The sequence below is a fragment of the Vicugna pacos genome, chromosome 2, assembly GCF_048564905.1.
Source record: "Vicugna pacos chromosome 2, VicPac4, whole genome shotgun sequence".
Lineage (NCBI taxonomy): Eukaryota > Metazoa > Chordata > Mammalia > Artiodactyla > Camelidae > Vicugna > Vicugna pacos.
In genome coordinates this window covers 84,232,416-84,252,689 of record NC_132988.1, presented here as the reverse complement: position 1 = coordinate 84,252,689, position 20,274 = coordinate 84,232,416, and the positions used below count along the sequence as shown (strand labels likewise).

The following is a 20,274-nucleotide window of genomic DNA, read 5'->3' as shown; positions in this document are numbered from 1 at the left end:
GCATTCCTGCTGATACAGTTTACTTTTTCAGTGATTGTACTCAGGTTTAGATAGATGTATGAATAAAACTCTTGGGCTGGTTAAATTTTCTGTTCATATTTTGCATTTGAAATAAAAATTTGAAGTTAGAAGCCCATATTCTTTCACTCTTACGTTTTGGCTTCTCTGTAAAAGGGCAGTTCAGATCTTTATCCACACCACCCCCTCCACACTCCTGCCTCTCAAACAAGGAAATTACTCGAGGGCGAGATGGGGGGCTTCTCTTTTCCTGTAACTCCTAGTTTGATCTATTCCACTTCCTGCAATAACTTGAAATTCCTGCGGCAGTTCAGTCATTTGAAATCCTGATGGTTGGCATCCCTTAAACTGGATTTCCACCTTTAAAACAGTTGGGAATCCTGGAGTCCTAAATAAAATCCATCTTTCAGAGTCCCCCTCCCTGGAACAGAAACCTGCCAGGTGGTCCTGCGACCCCAGCCAGGCAGATCTCGGAGAGCCTCGCATCTACAGGATGGACAATGTGCTGCGGCGGGGGCTGAGCAGCGCTGCGGAGGTGGGGAGGGTCTTTCTTGGTCAGACCCTCACATCCACCCCCCTGCCTTCCACTCGTTGGTTCAGATTTCCCCCTTTGAACAACATGTTCCCTCAGGGTCTTCTTTAGCCTCGAGGAAGTTTTTAAGGATTCGGGAAGAGTGGAGTGAGTCTTGGTGAGGTTTTCCAGCAGTCTGACATCTGGCCATTTCTCTTTTCCTGCAGCAAAACCAGAAATCCTGACTCATGACAGGCTTGCGAATGGCATGCTACAATGTGTGGCAGCAGGATTTCCAGAACCCACCATTGATTGGTATTTTTGTCCAGGAACCGAGCAGAGGTGAGATGATTATTTTGGGTACCTCTTAGCATGCATAAAGAAATGACTGCCATTCGGTTTTTTTAAAAAAGCTTTGTTTTGATTAACTTTTTTCTATTCATGTGGCTTTTTAGAGGGCCTAATTGCTATATTTTTCTTGGTAGACATTAATTTTGTTTACTGAAAAATGATTACTGAATGACTTCTCTATTTTGGTGGTTATCTTTTGGATTTATCATGTAATTTCCAGCCTGCAGGTAGATAAAGCAATTTTCCAGGACAGAGTAATTAGAGTTCCAATCTATCCACGGAAAGTAATGTGTGTGGGAAATGTGGCTGTAGTTATCATGAAAAAAAGTGCCTCAAAAGTTAATTGCCAAGTTACCAAAAAGTAATGATCACACAATTACCACATACACACGGAACTGGGAAGCTGTGTTTTAAAAAGGTTTTCTCCTTGATTAGGTGCTCAGCTCCTGAGCAGAGCACATCTGGCCTTGTACTTGCTCTCCCTCACCATCCACACTTAAGCCTTAAATTGTCCTTTCACATTACCTGAAGATGAAAACGGGGTCAGCATTGCTGTTTTTATCCGTCAAATGCTATTTTACGCTCAGGCTTTAAAGCCCAGTGTAACATCACAATTGAACAGTCAAGATGATGATAGAAATTTCACTTTTTCACAGAATAGACCTTTTTTTAAATCAACAACAAGTTGGAAGAGATTAATAAGATTGTTGTTTTCGTCTGAGTTTTAGTGGAGTATTTTCTTTGGGGAGCAATAGAGGGGTTCGAGACCCCTGGAAAGTCTGCCCACAGGGGAATCAACCCCAGTAGTTACAGACATCCACTGAGCAAATATTCATGGAGTGCCAACTGTATGCCCGACGTGGGTCTAGTGAGCACAGCACACCTGAGTCCATTTGTGAGTTTATATTCTAGTGCGTAGAGGTGGCGGCAGGCGAGTTAGATAACTACCACATGCAAGTGTTAAGTGTTAAGGGAAAAAGTAAAGCAAGGCAAGGGAATAGAAAATTGCTATGCATATGGGGGAGTAATTTAAAATAGGGTCATGTGAGTCTGGCTTCTGATGGTTTTCTATCACGGCTACAAGCCAGCGGCACAACCTCTGTCTCCCTGCATGGAGCCTGGAGCCGCAGGGTCCTTGCTTCTGGGGCTTGGGGGTTGTCCTGTTTTCGTCCTTATAGACTTGATTTTTTTCTTTTTCTTTTATTTTGTATCTATAGGAGATGATAGATGTCCACTAAATGTATTATATTAATGCTTTCATGACGTATGTAAGTCAAATCATTATGCTGTGTACCTTAAACGTCTTACAATGCCGTATGGCAGTTCTATCTCAATAAAACTAGAATGAAAGTAAATTTTAAATTTTTTTTTAAATTGAAAGGAAATGAGGATAATTGGGAATGAATATCTCTTAGTGAATTCACAGGAACTCTGTTTATGATGTTGGTTTTCCTTTAAAGTATTATTTTAACTACTTTTCAGAAGCCACTGCTTTCATCATTTGATTTAAATTTTTTTAGAATTTCTTTTTTTCGCTTTGCTCCTCCACGCTCCTCCTTTTTAACCCTTCAGACATCCTTCCACAATTACTTTATTTATAAAGTCCTCTATTTATAAAGGATCTGAGCCTGCCCTCTTATTTCATTCCCTTCTAATCCTTTCAATAGCCCTCCAAGGTGGATATTGCCATCCCTGTTTCACGGCTGTGGGAACTGAGTCTTGGAGAATTTAAGCACTAGTCAGAAGTCAACAGAACAGGTGTTTGAGTCAGGATTTCAAAGGCACATCTCACACCGAAACCGCTTCTCCTCTTTCTCGTCTTCCAAGTGCTTCTCTGCCCACCGTGCCGCAGACGTGCCCATTCATCATCACACACTGTCCATTGTAAAAGGAAATGTCAGGTCATGAACTTCCGACTTGGTTTTAGAAGTATGCCAAATCCAATGTGTTTGACTGATTACTTTTCCTAGAGTAAGTCTGGGCTGCTCTTTTTTCCCCCTAGATGTTCTGTTCCCATCGGGCCAGTGGATGTACAGATACAAAACTCCTCTGTATCCCCATTTGGGAAACTGGTGATTCACAGCTCCATCGATTACAGTGCGTTCAAGCACAATGGCACAGTGGAATGTAGGGCTCACAACGATGTGGGCAAGAGTTCTGCCTTTTTTAACTTTGCATTTAAAGGTAACAGCAAAGGTATATTTCTTTTTAATCCAATTTAAGGGGATGTTTAGGCTCTGCCTGCCATGTCAATCATGATTTTAAGTCCATTCCATCATGGGCCATGTCATTTCTGGTAATACCAACATTGCACATTTGACTGTCACCAAACTCACCAAGTTTCATTCTGTACTAGTTACTAAACTAAAATGTCTGTGGTAATTTTAACCATGTACTCTCTGTACTTTATGTGTGTATTCACGTATGTATGTATGCATGCACGTGTGTGTGTGCGTGTGTATATATATATATATATATATATATAAAATTGTGTATTTCCAGCTGTTTCTGTTAGGAAGGAGTAGAGAAAGAAGATGGGGGAAATAGACTTACCTTATACCAAACAGAAATAGGGCAATTGAAATTTTTAAATTCATTTAAACATTATTTAAATTGTTATTTAAAATCAGTTATTTTAACACATTGTCAGACTGTTTCAGAAAGTTAACACTACCTTCTAGGAAATAATCTCCGTCAGCTAATTCATTAATGTCTGTAAAATTTGATTCATGAGTGACCAGCTCTCCTAATATAAGTTAAATGGTCCTTGTGACGAATTGATGAATTGGTGTGAAGTCAGGAGACAAAGAAACTGGGCACGAACATCCACAAGACTGATTTTTTGTTTTCTTGGGTTGGCAAAGGCGAGTGCCAACAGTGGGGTATGTTCAGTTTTTTTGAGTAATGAGGGGAAGAATCTCACATTGTTCTTCATCATAGGTTTTTTTTAAGACAGGGCAGTGAAAAGAACACTTTCCAAATGTTTTTCTCGGTTGTGAAAGAAATTCATGCTCAATGTAGAAAATTTGAAAAATAGAGGAAAGCATAAAGAAGAAACTGTAAACCATCCATAGAGGAGACATGTTAAAGTTCAGGGCAGGCATTTCAAGTACAAAGTTTGTCCAGGTGTCGCTTTTCATTGACAAATGGCATAACGTTATTCTTGTACTGTGGAAATCTCAACTTCTTTTCCACACTTGTCTGGTTTAAAGCTGTTATTTTAAAAGATTCCTTTGAATAACAAGAGTAAGATGATAAGGCAAGGAGCTCAGATACACCTGGTTTGATGGCTGCCCTGAGGGGCTTAAAGGTGGGAGGTGGTGAAGATCTGACCCTCCTCACAGGTTGTGATTCCGGGCTCCTCTTTCATTTTAGAACAAATCCAAGCCCACACCCTGTTCACGCCTTTGCTGATTGGTTTTGTGATCGCAGCTGGTATAATGTGTATCATCGTGATGATTCTTACGTACAAATATTTACAGGTAACTGTTTATTTGTTCTCTGCCCTGAACGTAGTAATGACTGAACCATGAACTATTAAAAGATGATGTCTCTTTCCCTTTCTCCCTCCACCAGAAACCCATGTATGAAGTACAGTGGAAGGTTGTTGAGGAGATAAATGGAAACAATTATGTTTACATAGATCCAACGCAACTTCCTTATGATCACAAATGGGAGTTTCCCAGAAACAGGCTGAGTTTTGGTCAGTATGAAACAGGGACTTTCCGTGTAACCTTTTTGTGTACACATAACAATGGCTTTAGGGAAACCTAATAACTTCCTTTGTTTTATTCCACCTGAAACAATAAGTGTTTCTTGTGCAATTTCACCACCTTTGATAGGTTTGGCATCAAGCATACTTTAGAGGAAGTGTATCTAGACAGACATGTCCCTAATTCCTTGATTGGTTTTGAAATGACACAAATGGTCCTTCAGTCCCACCACAACCACTGCCACTGACTGCCTCATCTTCCTTTCTATAGGGAAAACCTTGGGTGCTGGCGCCTTCGGGAAGGTCGTTGAGGCCACCGCGTACGGCTTAATTAAGTCGGACGCGGCCATGACCGTTGCTGTGAAGATGCTAAAACGTAAGTTCCTGCAGGCCTCTGTGCGTGCTCCACACCTGTGTGCCAGGTTTGGTTTTGGCTAAAATAAGATGCTTCTAATTTTAGCAAGCGCCCATTTGACGGAACGAGAAGCCCTAATGTCTGAACTCAAAGTCTTAAGTTACCTTGGTAATCATATGAATATCGTGAATCTTCTCGGCGCGTGCACCATTGGAGGTAAGGCCGTGGCCAACTGGCCTTTTGTTATTGGTCAAATAATCAAAAGAGGGAAGATTTTGATAGTTTTGACAACGCTTGATTATAAGCTTCTTGCGAGATTTTTACCCAGGTTGTCAGCGTCTTGCTAGATTCCTACCCCGTGGGCTATGGTTCTTAAGAATGTAAATTTTGGCTTTATCATCCTGAGATGGGATAGCCTAGGACATATCCTCATCACTGTCATGTATGTCCCATTGACATTGGCCTCTTGACTATCTCAAGAATGTCTCATCTCACCCAGAAGGCTTTTTTTTTATCTTACAAGCTTTTATGTTTTGTCAGACCACATTTAGTCACAAAAGGGTTAATGTTCATTTGCATACCATAATTAAAAATAGGCCTCTAAACCCACCAGCTCTCAAATAGACACCAAATGAGCCAACACTTCACTTCTATAAAAAACAAATGTCCAATTCGGAAGCTTTCATTAGCCAAGCCTCCCATCAAGGCTTTCTATGATGTTTCCAGAAAGCATTTTGGTTGAAAAGAACAAAGATGGGTAAGATGAGCCATTCCTCAAGATCTGGAAAGATCCATGGTGAAGTTGACAGCTTTATATGTCTTAAAACAGCCCCTTCATAAACGTTGCTTCACCACATCATGAATTGTTCATGAGAGATTTCTGCCTGAGTTAATTAGTTGCCCGTTAACTTCTGAGCTGCAGTTTTCAGGCGTTCCCGGCACCAAAGAAAAAAAATTTGACTGATGGGGTCCTGCACACAGGTGATGCCCATTATTCCAGGGTGTCCCCCACCTTCCAGTCTCAGCTGGCTGTTCTGGTGGCTGGTTTTCCTATTATGCTGCAGTTTGTGCTTGCGCTGAGCATCATTTCCATAATAACGTTACCAAGAAGGCGTGAAGCCCCCACTGTAAACACAAGTGAATCACAGAATTCATGCAGGAAGCTTGATAATAATAAAATGGTGAAAGCCATAACTCCTGTCTGAAACCAGCAGTCACGCCTGGCCCCTAATCACTCAGAAATTCAGGTAAAAAGATTGTTTAGTTTTACTCCACAGAACGCTGCTTTTTGCTAAGCAGTGCTAATAGATAGGGTTGTACTGGTCCTGAGTAGACTGAGCATTGAACCTGAATGTGAGTGGCCGTGATCACCCTTGGGTCTGTTTATGGGAGGCTCCATGGTCTGTTTATCTCACCTCTTTCTAACCTTTTCTTTACATGCTCGTAGGGCCCACCCTGGTCATTACAGAATATTGTTGCTATGGTGATCTTCTGAATTTTTTGAGAAGAAAACGAGATTCATTTATTTGCTCAAAGCAGGAAGATCACGCAGAAGCGGCGCTTTATAAGAACCTTCTACATTCAAAGGAGTCTTCCTGGTAAGGCTGATTTACATAAATAGCTGTTGACAGGCAGTTCATGGGGTCATAAGGGTTTGCAATCAAGGATGATTCTTTAAAAAAGTGAGCTGAGGTACTTTGAGGTGCAAAATCAGAATTATTAAATCATTTGAATGTGATTAACGGTTCAGAAAGTTCAAATCGGGTTTTTCAAGATTCAAATAGCGTTGAACTTGAATTTTTGTTGATTTTTAAAAAATGCATCTTTAGTGCTTTTCTTAGCTTTAGTTCTGTTCAACTGAATGCATTCTGTGCCTGTTTCTCTTATCGCGGTTCTATTCTCCCATGTCATTCTCTTTTCACTGTTGAGCTGGGTACTGTGTGCATCTTTACAGGGAGACATTGTTTATGGGGAAAATGGGAAGGCCTGCCAGGTTGTCACAGTAAATTCCTATAAAACCTGTAACAGAATGTCAGAGAACTCCAACAGCTCTCTGCACGTAGGTTTCTGGCCATCTACCTCTGAATCATTTCTGTATACCTTGTCTTTTTTCCTTAACTCATCATGCTATAAAAAGGCACAGCTACTCTAGCACATTTTAAAAAATTCGGCACCTTATTTTCATCTCTTTCATCACTGGTACCATTCTGAGTTTGAAGGATGTGTCAAGGGCTTCAAGTTTCTTTAAGGAGAGTTGGTGTGGTTTATAGCCAGAATAGAATCCTCTGCCGTGTCTCGCCTCTTCTTTCCAAGTGTTGTTAAGACTTCCCGGATTCACCCAGCCCAGCAGGAATCATACTCATCACGCCCCGTCCCTTCTACTTTGTATTTCTGCAGTTGTTTCTTTCCTTTTTATTCACTACATCCCCTACATTTTGAGAAGGCATGGCTGTGTCTCCCAAGCTTAAGTCCGGGCCTTCAAGGAGACCTCGGTAAATATTATTATTCACGGGCAGTTATGTCTCTTAAAGTGCTTTTCTATACCTCTGGCTGAAGTGTTAAACCCCAGGTGAGGCTTTTTAATTTCTTTTTTAATCCTGTAAACTTTGAGTAGTGTCAAGTGGCAGTAAAGTGCAGTACAAACTACCTCTTGTTGGTTCCTCTAGAGCATATGCCCCTTTATGTGAGAAAAAAAAAAATGAGCCACTTTGCCTTATTTCTAAAACCTTGGCCCCATATATATATTTTTTAACTTTCTGAAATAATGGCCTAAATTGTTCAATCCTGTGTAGTGTTCTTTGTGCTTTGGGATCCCATATGGGGTTGGAACCACCAGCACACTCTGAATGAGATTGTTGTCATGGTGTTTCTATGCTAATCAGAAGCAGGAAGTACTAGAAATCTTGAAGACTCTCCAGCCAAATGTTGCAGACTCAAGAGGTCCAGATGGTTCAGAAAATCGTCCAAATTATTGGTGTTTATCTGAACCAAACCTGGTTTTTTTAAACCTCCTTCCATCAGTTGCTGTATGTTAACGATCTCTGTCTCTCCCTCCCCCCACCCCCCCATAACACATCTCAGAAGCTCTGGTTCTTTGTCTCTTGTCTCTTTCATCTTGCCTCTCTCGAGGCTAATTTAGAGAGTTTGAAGTAATATGGGATAATGGTTTGGTTCTCTGTTTCCCATTTATCCCTGGTGCCAAGAGATGGGAAATTTATAACCTGAGTCCTGTCTGTGACTGAACACAAAAAAGACCATCTAATTCCTGGGGATTGGATTCTAATGTTGAGTTTTAAAAACTCTTATCTCCCTGAACAAGATTTTCTTCATTCAAACTTGGCAATGCTTTCTTCAGATAAAGTCAGCCAATTTTGTAAAAAAGGAAGTGGGGAGATAGAGCTGCCCCATGGGTGCTCCCCTACTTCCCATTTTACTTAATCTTGATTTGATGGATGTTTCATCTCTCACAGCAGTGATAGTACTAATGAGTACATGGACATGAAGCCCGGAGTTTCTTACGTTGTACCAACCAAGGCAGACAAGAGGAGGCCTGCCAGGATAGGTGGGTACTTCCCAAGCAATAAAAGCAACTGCATTGACAGGGTTTCTCGTACCACTGTGGAATAAACACACCAGCATTCCTGGTAGTGGGGCTCTCCTTTACAGTAGGATGCAGGGGCAGTGCTGTGGTCAGTGGCGGTGAGGAGTTGCAAGTGGGTATTCGGGGTCAGAGCTTGTGTTGTTGTGTCTGAGCATCTGACTGCATCCATGATAACATACATATCAAAATATATCAAATACATATTTGGCATATGAAAAATAGGATACTTTTGTATTCATCCACCCTTCTTTTTCCCTAAAGATTTTTTAATTTAGCCCATGACTGGGGATATTAGCTTTGTGATTCAGCACCTACCTGTCCTTAACACTAGGGAGGTGATTTTACCTGCAAATTCACATCAGTTCGCTTATTACCAGCCCTCGGTGGTGGTGGTGTCACTGTCTGACTTTCCTTGTCTTTAAGGTTTTAACTGCTAAGACAATCCTCCTCCCCCTAACAGGCTCATACATAGAAAGAGATGTGACTCCTGCCATCATGGAAGACGACGAGCTGGCCCTCGACCTGGAAGACTTGCTGAGCTTTTCTTACCAGGTGGCAAAGGGCATGGCGTTCCTCGCTTCAAAGAATGTAAGTAGGGGTGATTCTGCCCGCCCCCACCGCCCCCAAGGAGCATTTTAGAGCTATAGTTGAGAATGTGGAGTGTCATATGAAGTGTGGTTAACCAGAAACAGAGGAAATAGAGTTTCTTCATGTTCCAACTGCTGTCTCTTTGGAATTCCTATTCTCGTGTATAAGCTTTAAAGTGCAAGCCTGTCTCAATGAGCTTTCTATGAATCTATTTTTTATATGCAATGAATTCATTTAAAACTTGGCTCTTAGGATATAGGAGCCACTCGTAGAAAATAGGGAGAGAATTATTTTATCAGCCAAAGGAGAGGGTCCTTCATGTAGCTGCAATGCTTTATGAAGCATATACTTGGGTTTTATTGAAGTTAGACCTCAACTATTGCATGGTTCATGAAGTACTGGGGTGAGGGGTGGAGTAAGGGATCAAGAGAGAGTAATAAACACTTGATGAGACGATGGGGATGGGAAGAGACTGTAGAACCAAAACAAGGAACATGGTCTCTGGTCGGTGAGAGGAATTCCTTAGGAACTGGGACTTGCAGAATAGAATGAGGTTAGAGATCTTACCCTTAAATGTCACTGGTGACATTTCCAAGCAATTACCAAACTAAAAGAGGTTGTGGATGGCTGAAATAAAGAGCCTCTTTCCTGTGTCCTTGGAGGTATCCGATGGAAAGTTGCAGGCATTTTAGAAACTCTTTAAAAGAACATTCAAAGAGAACCATGCAAAATGAGTTTTCAGTTTTAAAAAATGATCCGACTATTTATAATGTATTTTCCTATGAATGAAAGCAGTTCGCAGAAGAAAAAAAGCATTTATTCGAGTTGGTTTTGCAAGTGATTATAGTAATTAAGGTCCTAACGACGTGAAACACAAATGTGAACATCATTCAAAGCGTAATTTGGATATTTATTTTTGGTGCGCCGAATAGTTTAAAATGTAAAACTAAAGTATTGGCACTGTATAACATAAGCAGCGTTCTAGCATTAAACATAGTTTTCACTCTTTGAAAGTTTAAAATAAGTTTAAATGGTTTTTCTCTTTTGTCTCCCACTCTCCTAATAGTGCATTCACAGAGACTTGGCAGCCAGAAATATCCTCCTTACTCATGGTCGGATCACAAAGATTTGTGATTTTGGTCTAGCCCGAGACATCAAGAATGATTCTAATTATGTGGTCAAAGGAAACGTGAGTACCCACTCTGCCTTGACAGTCCAGTCCAGTGAAGGCTTTTAGTTTCAAGTTTTCTTAAGTATTTTTCATGATTTTTATAATGCAAGTCCTACCTTTGAGATAGCACGCATTTTTAGCAGTCGAATGAAGAGTACTTCAGCAAAATTCTGATAGCGGAATTCCTAATTCTAATTGTGTAATTATGGGGCATGTGAAGGGAACAGAAATAGCCTTAATTTTCATTAGAGCCTGAGAATAGCAATGAACTCGATTTTGTTCAAGTGAAACAAATGTGGACCTGAAGGTCACAGCAGGAGAATTTTATTTTGAGATTGACATGCTAGGTGAAAAAGATTAAAATCTAAGGTAATGCTCAGAATTAGGTGTATAGAATGTTGGATCTTATAAACAAGAGAGCTTATTAAGTATGTTCATAAGTAATAATTGGCCTATGGGAACATAGTGATTTTATTTCAAAGTGCTTTATTTCATTGCCAATTTTCATGTTCTCATCAGAACAGCCCCTTGGCTTTAGGATGCAGTATCTTCACCTTTTAAGAGCTGGAGAATCTAAAAGCACAGTGTATTTTAGCAATGTTTGTCTGAGATGACACAGGTCAGCAGAGGCTGCAACCAGAGCCTATGATTTCTAGAACAATATCCCGTTAGTATGGAAGCCAATAGTCCTGAGCATATATTCTTCTCCATCTATTTTCCCAGACCCACATCTTACTGTCCAGAGTTATTCCTGGAGGTAGCTGTCTGTGTGCCTTGTGTTAATATAGTGTTTTCTCTTCCATCACTATGGCATCTCTGTGGGTGGGCTGTCCTAGACTTGGTTTTGTGGCAGTGGTGCTGCATTTACTTCTAGCATGCATTTCTAACAACTCTCTGAAGGCTAGGAGTGTTAAGAACACCAAGTCCTTTCCATCTTGGTGCACAATTAGAAGTAAGGATGAACGATGGTTCCTTACCCAGGCCTTTGAATAAAAGGTGGTGTGTTCTGGATCCAGTCTTCCTGAGTTCGAATCTGGTTCTATTATTTAGTGGCTGCATAATATTTGAAAAGAATTACCCCAACACCTCTGAACTTTGATTTTTCTCCTTTTGGTCATAATCCTGTCCCCTGCCTCATAAAGTTGTTGTGAGGATTAAATGAGTTAATATGTGTAAAGTGCTTAGAACAGTACCTGGCACGTTGTAGCTAATACTTATGTGGCACTTAATATTCTCGCTCTTCTTGATAAACGTCTTATTTGGAAAGTGAGTAATCATGACAGTGGATATGCTGCAGCTTCCTTTTTTTTTTAACTTATCTAAAGTTCTTTTTCTTTTTTTTTTTTTTTTTGGTGGTGGGGGAGGTAATTAGATCTATTTATTACTGGAGGCACTGGGAGTTGAACCCAGGACCTCCTCCATGCTAAGCATGTGCTCTACCACTGAGCTATACCCTTCCCCCTGCTGCAGCTTCTTAATAGCTCATTATTGCCTAGGGACCTTAGTTGGAATGAACAGGGTTAGGTTAGGTCCCACCAGGCTTCAGACTGTGGACTCCAGCTAAGCCTATGGAACTAGCCAATCACAGGTCTCACTCCCCACCAAGCTACTGGGTACGGGACAAGTTCAAAGCAAGGAAACACACTACATGTTACTGTGCCCAATTTTATGTCCTAATCATTTGAGACCTTCTCATTATGTTGGTTCCTCTGAAAGTTCTTCCATTTCACAAAGGTTCTTAGTCATTTTTGTGCTGTGGCTCCTTTCATAGTCTGGTGACCCTGTGCGTCCCTTGCTAGAATGCTGTTTTAAATGCATAAAATAAAGTACGTAGGATTACGGAAACAGCAGTTAGATTGAAATGCAGTTATCAAACTATTAAAAAGTACCTCTGTGCTATTCATTACACGTGCTTCTTTGTTACACAGAATAACGTGTTCTAGCTGTGGGTCCAACAACTCCTATAATTTCAAAGTGATGCATGGAAAACTGTAATACGTTGAAGATACCCATGTTACTATTGGTGACAAAGGTCGCAGGCTGAGACCACGGTGCTTTATTACGTTCATCCGTAATTTAAGGAAATGTTCAACTTCATTCAGAAGTTAGTAAAAACAAGAATGTAACGTTTCCCCTTCCAAGTTCACAAGCCCCTGAATTCAAGACACCTTTAGATCTCAGGTTAAGGGCCCCTATAATAGCTTTAGCACAAAATCTGGGAGGGAATACAGGAAAGCTTTTTTTTCCCCTACTGACTAAAATAACTTTAAGACTAGGAAAAAAATTGTCTTCCTGGTTTTCAATCCTAAATGGATTAAGAGAAGGATGGATTTAGCTTTTAATGGTAAATTAAGATCTGGGAATCCAGAAATGTCTCTAAGAGGAATGGTCATGGAAAGTTTGGCTCGATTTTAGCAGGATGAGTTCAGGATGTGAAGATCAGCTGCTGAATTTAAACCTCGAATCTGCCACTCACCACTTTGGAATTGTAATCAGCATAAGCCACTACTCTGTACTGAGTATAATGCCGGGCAGTTTTTCAGATCCGAGTGAGTCAGCAGTACTGGGATAAACACTGGAACCACATTATCTCATTTAGCCCACAAGACAAGTCGTGGAATTTGAAGTAGTATTTTTCTTTACAGAAGAATATTTCGAGGCTTACTTACAGACACATAAGTGACTTTCCCAATGTATTAATAAGGGATAATTTTGGATGCATATTACAGGAAACCCCAAAGAAAAGAGGTACAGGAGTCACCGACCAGGGCTGAAATAGAGGTTTCATCAAGTACTCAGGGAACAGATCCCTTTACCTCTCTGCTTTTTACCATCCCTGGTGAATCCCTCATCTTCGTGGTCCAAGATGGCTAGGGGATAGCCATCCAGCCATTCCAGAAGGCAGGATGGAGGAAGAGTCAAGAGGGGAAGGCTACAGGGCACATGCCAGCTTCATTTTAAGGAGGTTTTCTAAAGCTACCATACCACACTTATACCTCAGTGGCCAAAACGGAGCCACAGGGCTGCACCCAGCTGCGAAGGAGGTGGGCAAGGGAGTCCCTGCTGTGGGGTCTGCTGCCCAGAACTGAAATGCTTTTGAAATCTCTTAGATGTGGAAATATTTTTTCGAACCTGAAAATGTAGCTGGCCAAATTTCAATGGAAGTATAATTCATGTAAAATATATTTTAGTTAGTATTTTGTAAAATGCACTTTGTGTGTCAACCCTGGTTTCTCAGATCTGTATTACAGTGTTTACAAGGGAGGGGAGGCCTTCCCTCACCTCCCTTTTGACAGAGATGAGAAGTCCTTTTTTAAGGAAAAAAAAGTTGAGAAATTGTATTGATTTAGAAAAGGGGACAGGAACCATGGGAAGTCATGTTTCTATTAAGGGGAAAAGGGGAAAATGGGAAACAAACTCAGGGTAAGTAACCAAACCCCTGTGTCACTTGAGGCCAGTGGCAGAGCCCGGATTAGAACCCACGTGTCTGTCTCTGACATCTGTGCTCCTCATCACCACACTGTACAGACTCCACCTTGGACGTGGCGATAGAATCCAGTTGACCCTGGAACAAACGCAGGGGTTAATCTAGGTATAATTCTTAGCCAGCCCTCCATACCCGTGGTTTCTCCGCATCTGTGGATTCACCCGACCATGGGCCGTATAGTACAGTAGTTTTGACTATTGAAAAATACCCATGGTAAGTGGACCCACACAGTTCAAACCCCCGTTGTTCAAGTTGTACTCGTGATCCACCTATTTCGGAGGTAGGTGGGGTCGTCTGAGGTCTTATGGGTCGAAGGCCTTTGTGAGATGGCCATCAGGTTCTCCCGGCCACCTCTCAGCAGGAGCAACACCTACAGGAATATTTACTATTGCTGTTTTGTTTTGTTTTTGAGCTTCTTAATGAACGTTGCTGAATCTGCTGTGCTTCCGTTTCAGGCTCGGCTACCTGTGAAGTGGATGGCACCTGAGAGCATTTTCAACTGTGTGTACACATTTGAAAGTGATGTCTGGTCCTACGGGATTTTTCTCTGGGAGCTGTTCTCTTTAGGTAAAATGAGCCTTGCCAAAGGCACCTTGATGAGACCCAGGGCATCTTCTTTGTTATCAGTGTCCTGCTTGCTTATTATTACCCTGATTTGCAAACCATTTGTGCCTCAGGAAGCAGCCCCTACCCTGGAATGCCAGTCGATTCTAAATTCTACAAGATGATCAAGGAAGGTTTCCGAATGCTCAGCCCCGAGCACGCACCTGCCGAAATGTAAGGGCCCTTCAGACAATGTTTCCCCCTTTTATTTTCCTTTTTAAAGACAGAAACCCAGATGTTGAGGGTTTTCACTAGCACGGTTTAAAATGTCACTTTGTTCCTTTTTATGACACCCTGGTCGGTTATTTTAGTCATTCTTGTCACCTTATGTACAGAAAGTTCTGGCAGCATGGCATGCACCCAGGGTTTTATTGTATATGCTTGTCAGTCAGTATGTCCAGTTGCTTGGCCCTGGGATAATTTTTGGGATGCTGCACGGCACACCCCTGAGGACGGGTCAACGGCACTGAGGAGTGGTAAATGGCCCTCATTTTTCAGGTATGACATAATGAAGACTTGCTGGGACGCCGATCCCCTGAAAAGGCCAACATTCAAGCAGATCGTGCAGCTGATTGAGAAGCAGATTTCGGAGAGCACCAACCACGTAAGTAAGCTTTAGCCAGACTCCGAACTTCCCTTCTCTGGGTGCCAGGCGCGGCCTCCTCCTCAGGCTCTGGGGTGAGGACCAAGCTCCCCTCCCTTCTCTCCTTGACTTAGGCTGTAAATTGGGCTCTGGGTAGGAGAGTAAAGCAATGGAAACGAGTTATTTTTTCACCCGATCTCCGCATGCTGGGCCAAAGAATGTGAAATGAGGGGAGAGAGTAGAGGGTTTGGCGCTTAGAAGTGTGGAAATAGAAGCTTCCAGAAGGATTTGCCACATTTCCTCCCGCATCCCAGATGCTGGTCGTGGGGTCAGCATGTTCTCTGCTCTCTCACACGGCAGGCCATTCAGGGTTGGGGGTGACGTGAACGAGAATAAAAGCATAGACAAGACAGCTTGTTACTGCAGAAAAATAAGCCTTCTGCTCAAGAACATGAGAGGGCGGTCCTGCCCATAGCCCTACAGGGTGAGTGGCTGTTTGAAGTTGGGAGATCCTGCCTGGTAATTTGGGGAGAGGAGGAAATTCAAAGCGCACATCCATTATTTCTTCTGCTTTTAAGGAAGAATGAGTGATCTTATCTGGACTCAGGTTTTTTTAAGCTGCTTTTTTTCCTGGTTTGTGTGTACTTGGAGCTATCTTTTCTGAGAGTTTACCACCAGTACTTTTGGGTTGAGGCTTGCTTTTCTGGGCGTCAAAGCACATTTCAAATTAAACAGCATTTCCCACCCAAGTGCCTGGTTCTCACTGGAAGACCCCTGCAAGGATCACCAGTTTCTTAACGAATGACGTCAGCCGTTGGACTGTAGTTGGCTGTAGTGATTTTTCAACCTTTTTTTTGTTTTAAGTTAGATAGTTCTCCTTCCCAGATATGTCCCAGCAGAAGAGCGCATTTTGGACCATCACTTCTTATGTCATCAGACCTTGGGGAGAATGAGGGATGAAACAAAGCTGGTCTTCGGTCAATCTGGTTTGGTTCTTGGCTGTTGGGTCTCATTAACCTCCTGGCTCTAAGAGTCTTTGCAAGTTAATGAGCCCCTTCGTTGCTGTGTTCATTGTGGTGACTGATGTATTGACTGTGGACTTGTTTTCCTCAGATTTATTCCAATTTAGCGAACGGCAGCCCCCACCGGGAGAACCCCGTGCTGGACCATTCCGTGCGGATCAATTCCGTCGGCAGTAGCGCATCTTCCACACAGCCTCTGCTTGTCCACGAAGACGTCTGAGGCCAAATGAGCATCTGGGGGGCTCCCCAGCAAGAACAACCCCCTGTTCTTTTGGTTTTCATGATGGTTATTTTGTTTTCCTTTGACTCGCCTCCTTCTCCAGGGTAGTGGACACCCCACTGTAATCCTTTCTTTACAAGCACACTTGAGTGGCCGATGTTTGTCCCCAGCTACCATCAAGCTGCATCTATTCCCAATAGCAAGCTAGTCCCCCCGTTAACCAAAAAAAAAAAAAACAGACTTGGAGAAAGGGAGGGTGGACCGTGCTGGACACACCCGGAGTCCTTTCCAAGGCTTTTCTCCGATTTCTGTTTGAAAAGTGTAGTTGGCAGTTTATTTGAATACATGTCAGTCATCACCTTCGGTCCTGATAATCATCCACAATGGGGTGATGCGGCAGCAGGATTAGAAGCTGAAACCCTAACCCCGTGATGTGGAAAATAAAATGTTATTCAAACAAAGGGCAGAAGCCTATGAATATCAGGGCTCAAGAAATCTAGTAGTTCATGCTGGGAATGAGACGCCGTGGAAAAGTGCTCTCCGAGCATGAATACAGCCTGCCGGGCATGAGCCGTTGTCCTCCCGACCTGGTTTCTAAATAGACTTTGCTGTTAGGGAGCTAAACTGGAGAGAAGGCCTCCTCCCCAGCCCGCATTTTGTATATACTCATCTGTCAGTCGTACGTGTTCACATACTGGAGGGAGGAACCCCCAAGGTGTAGTTTCTGGCTCAAGTTTGCTGCGTGTAGGCATAGATAAAGAGCCAGACAAGTTTGAAATCAACAGTTAGTGCTTTGCTTTTTTTTTTTTTTAAAGGAAAAAAACATAATTGCCAAGCACAATCTTAACAAAAATCTCCTTTTGTCACCGATGAACTTGCTCAATACAGATAGTCCGGAACAAACTGACCCACTTCAGAATGGCATTGTGTTCAATAGATTTGATGCCATTTGAAAAAAAAAAAAAGTGACTGATTTACTGCATGGCTCCAGCAGGAGTGACAAAACACTGCTGTCTTAGTTTGGATTCTTCTGTAGCAGGAAATAAAATTTAGATTCCACCTCCATTGCAGGCATGTCCTGGATGCCGGGCCAGTATCTATATAAGTGTGTATGTGCACGCGCGTGTGTATGCTTGTAGACAAATACTTTGGGAGTATGCTTGCCTTGAGCCCAAGAGGGCCCTTCAGTACCCAGGAAGCAGCCTGGCTTTCGTCCGCAGCGCAGCTCCTGTTTCTCTTCACCTGGCTGTCTAGAGAAGCTTACCCGCAGTTACACAGAGGCGAATAGGAAGCGGAGTGCGTAAGTACCTATTTATTTGCAACCCACCTGCACTTAAGGCACTCTGTTATTTATACTCAACATACTGTACCTGTTCCGTAGACATTATTGATGCTACTCTTCCCACCGAAACATATTTAAATTTTACCCTTTAGGCTGTAGCCTGGATACTATTCCTAGAGTTTACCTTTTTTTTTTTTTTCCTCGCCCAGTTATAAGAGGTCCATGGGTACATGGCAAGGTTTGTGTGTTGTCTTGCGAGATTCAGGTAGGCTACCCCCCCAAGTTTTCCCCTTCTAGTTCCCTGAAACTACATTTAGAGAACTGTAGCCATTTATCTGGAAGTAACCATTTGCACTGGAGTTCTATGCTCTCGCACCTTTCCAAAGGTAACAGGTTTTGTTGTCATGTAAGAGCTTGTCGCTGTTTGCCATACTTTGTCTGAAAGTTTCCTTTGCATTTCTATTGACTTTGATTCTAGTAAGGAAAGTGGTTGTTCATTGTAGACGTCTAGGTACTTCAGGGGCACTTCACTGAGTTTTGTCTTGGATATTCTCAAAAGTTTATATTTTTATAATTTTTTTTTTACATCAGATGTTTCTTTGCAGTGGCTTAATGTTTGAAATTATTTTGTGGCTTTGTTTTGTAAATATTGAAATGTAGCAATAATGTCTTTTGAATATTCCCAAGCCCATGAGTCCTTGAAAATATTTTTTATATATACGGTAACATTATGTGTAAATATGTAAGCGGTGCAAGTTTAAAGAGTGTTGATGTTTCCATGTTTTTTTTCCTGGTATGTTGTCCAATTGTTGACAGTTCTGAAGATTCTAATAAAAGTGTAAATATATAAATCAAGTGGAATTATTTTGATTCTTTCAAGCATAGTGAAATTAAACTTTTAAGTGTCACCAGTGCATTCACCCTGACATTAGAATGTTTGTACCTAGTGTGCATAAGATACACACAAGACTATCAGATCACTAGGATTTATATACTTGAAGATTCAGCAGACATTTATTAAGAATTTGTATGCGCTGTATTTTCTCATTTTATTTTTACAACCCGAGGTCTCCATTTAAATTGAAAAATAAATAGAGAAAGCATTTTGAGGATACTGCGCCTTGCTACAATGATTATCAGGTTGATTCATGTGGAATGACCGTTGTGATGGGCGAAATAATGGTCAAATAGGAGCAATTTCATGTAATTCAGTCTAATATAACTGGCATGCTTCCTCCTAACAGAGATTGTCTAAAAATTAAACATGAACAGTAAGGCAATTCACAAGGGTGACATGAGGAATCTCAAGAAAGTAGTTTGTATTCTTGTTGGCTTGGATTTTGAAGATAGGTTGTTCCCTCCCGAGATGTTCACTCCACCCTTCGATCTTCATTCTCACTCACTTCTGGGACAAGGTAAAGTTCCGTCACTGCCTTGGAGGGACGTGACTCGTGCCGTTTAGCTCAGTACTGTCTTGTGGCTGAAGCATCCTTTGTCATCAGGAGGGACCGTCCAGACCACTGGAACCTGCATGGAGCCTAAGAGTTACTCCAGCTTAAAACAAAGAATCACCCTGAATCACAAAATCCTATTAAAAATGAGTTCAGCACACAAAACACCATCCGATTTTATTTTCTTTATTGACATGGCATCTACATGTGTAGAAATGACTCCTAAAAGGAGAGGGAAGAGGGGTGAGGGCTGATCTGTAATGAAGAAGAATCCTTTTAAAATCAGGAGGGAACTGTGTGGCCAAGGATGCATCAATAATCAATAAAAAACAGACCCACACTTCAGTCAAGCGTTTTCCATTATTTTATTACAGACGGGAATGAATGCTAATTGACCACCACACAAAGGAGTCCTTTCTTGATGAATGTATTCCAGTATCATTTCGCCTTCTTCGTGTGTGGGAAATCTCAAGTTAGAAGCCGTCCATGGCCCCTATACTATTAGTCTAGCTATTCCCCTCACTGGCCCAGCTTTTAATCAGCAAGTAGGTGCTTGGTGTCCAGCTCCGACTGGGTTCAGAGGTGCCAACCTTGTCTCTACCCCTTACTGCTCTGTGACGTTGGGAAGATTAGCTCTTGAAATCTCATTTTCCATAACAGTGGTATCTGCCTTGATGTACTAATCTGAAGCTGTCAGACCACCTGGTCCATATACCTACTACTTAAATAGTGATCAAAAATGGTAACTTTTGTCATGGCTGTTAGGCTTACTGGGAAGAAAGAAGATACTCCTGTACCAGCAGAACTCAGCTGTTACCCCGTATAGAACTCAACTGGCAGGAATGTGTTTCTAGTTGTGCTCTTTCTCTTAAATGTAAACAATATTGTACTGGTTTGCTGTGAAACTTTGCTATAGAGATTTCTGTGTTTTATTAAAATCCCAACTTTTTAGCCATGAATTCAAGGATTTTTTTTTTTTAATGGAGGTACTGGGGATTAAACCCAGGACCTCACACATGCCAAGCACATGCTCTACCACTGAGCGATTCCCACTCCACCCAAGGCTATTCTTGCTACGGATTTCCTTCCATGATTCTCTCACATTACCATGGACTCATAAACATGCCCCACTTTTCTTATTCTTCCATCCATTCTGACGTTGTATTGTCGCTTCTTTCCAAGCCAGCCCCCACCTTCAAGACCAGGGAAATAATCTCAGTTGGAAGATGCCTCTTGAGTTCCCATGACATTTGGTACCTGTGCCTCCTATTGGTCTTATAATCTATTCTGCCTTGTACTGTAATTACTTCAATTCTTGT

At 41.9% G+C, this 20,274-nt stretch overlaps 1 protein-coding gene across 9 annotated transcripts in view; it reads left to right on the top strand.

Annotated features, from left to right (window-relative positions):
* KIT (KIT proto-oncogene, receptor tyrosine kinase) overlaps positions 1–18,355 on the top strand; it is a 77,589-nt gene extending 59,234 nt beyond the window's left edge. For 3 of the 9 annotated variants that reach the window (XM_006198138.4, XM_072943756.1, XM_031688000.2), the window contains 14 exons: positions 757–871; positions 2,883–3,076; positions 4,256–4,362; positions 4,457–4,583; positions 4,864–4,968; positions 5,053–5,163; positions 6,395–6,545; positions 8,418–8,509; positions 9,009–9,136; positions 10,203–10,325; positions 14,250–14,361; positions 14,472–14,571; positions 14,896–15,001; positions 16,094–18,355. In XM_006198138.4, the coding sequence (XP_006198200.1) occupies positions 757–871; positions 2,883–3,076; positions 4,256–4,362; positions 4,457–4,583; positions 4,864–4,968; positions 5,053–5,163; positions 6,395–6,545; positions 8,418–8,509; positions 9,009–9,136; positions 10,203–10,325; positions 14,250–14,361; positions 14,472–14,571; positions 14,896–15,001; positions 16,094–16,222 (1,700 nt within the window). In that variant the 3' untranslated portion in view covers positions 16,223–18,355. The remainder of the gene's footprint in view (positions 1–756; positions 872–2,882; positions 3,077–4,255; positions 4,363–4,456; positions 4,584–4,863; positions 4,969–5,052; positions 5,164–6,394; positions 6,546–8,417; positions 8,510–9,008; positions 9,137–10,202; positions 10,326–14,249; positions 14,362–14,471; positions 14,572–14,895; positions 15,002–16,093) is intronic. The other 6 variants (XM_072943734.1, XM_031688002.2, XM_031688017.2 and 3 more) reach the window with 3 other exon arrangements.
* The last annotated feature ends 1,919 nt before the right edge of the window (positions 18,356–20,274 follow it).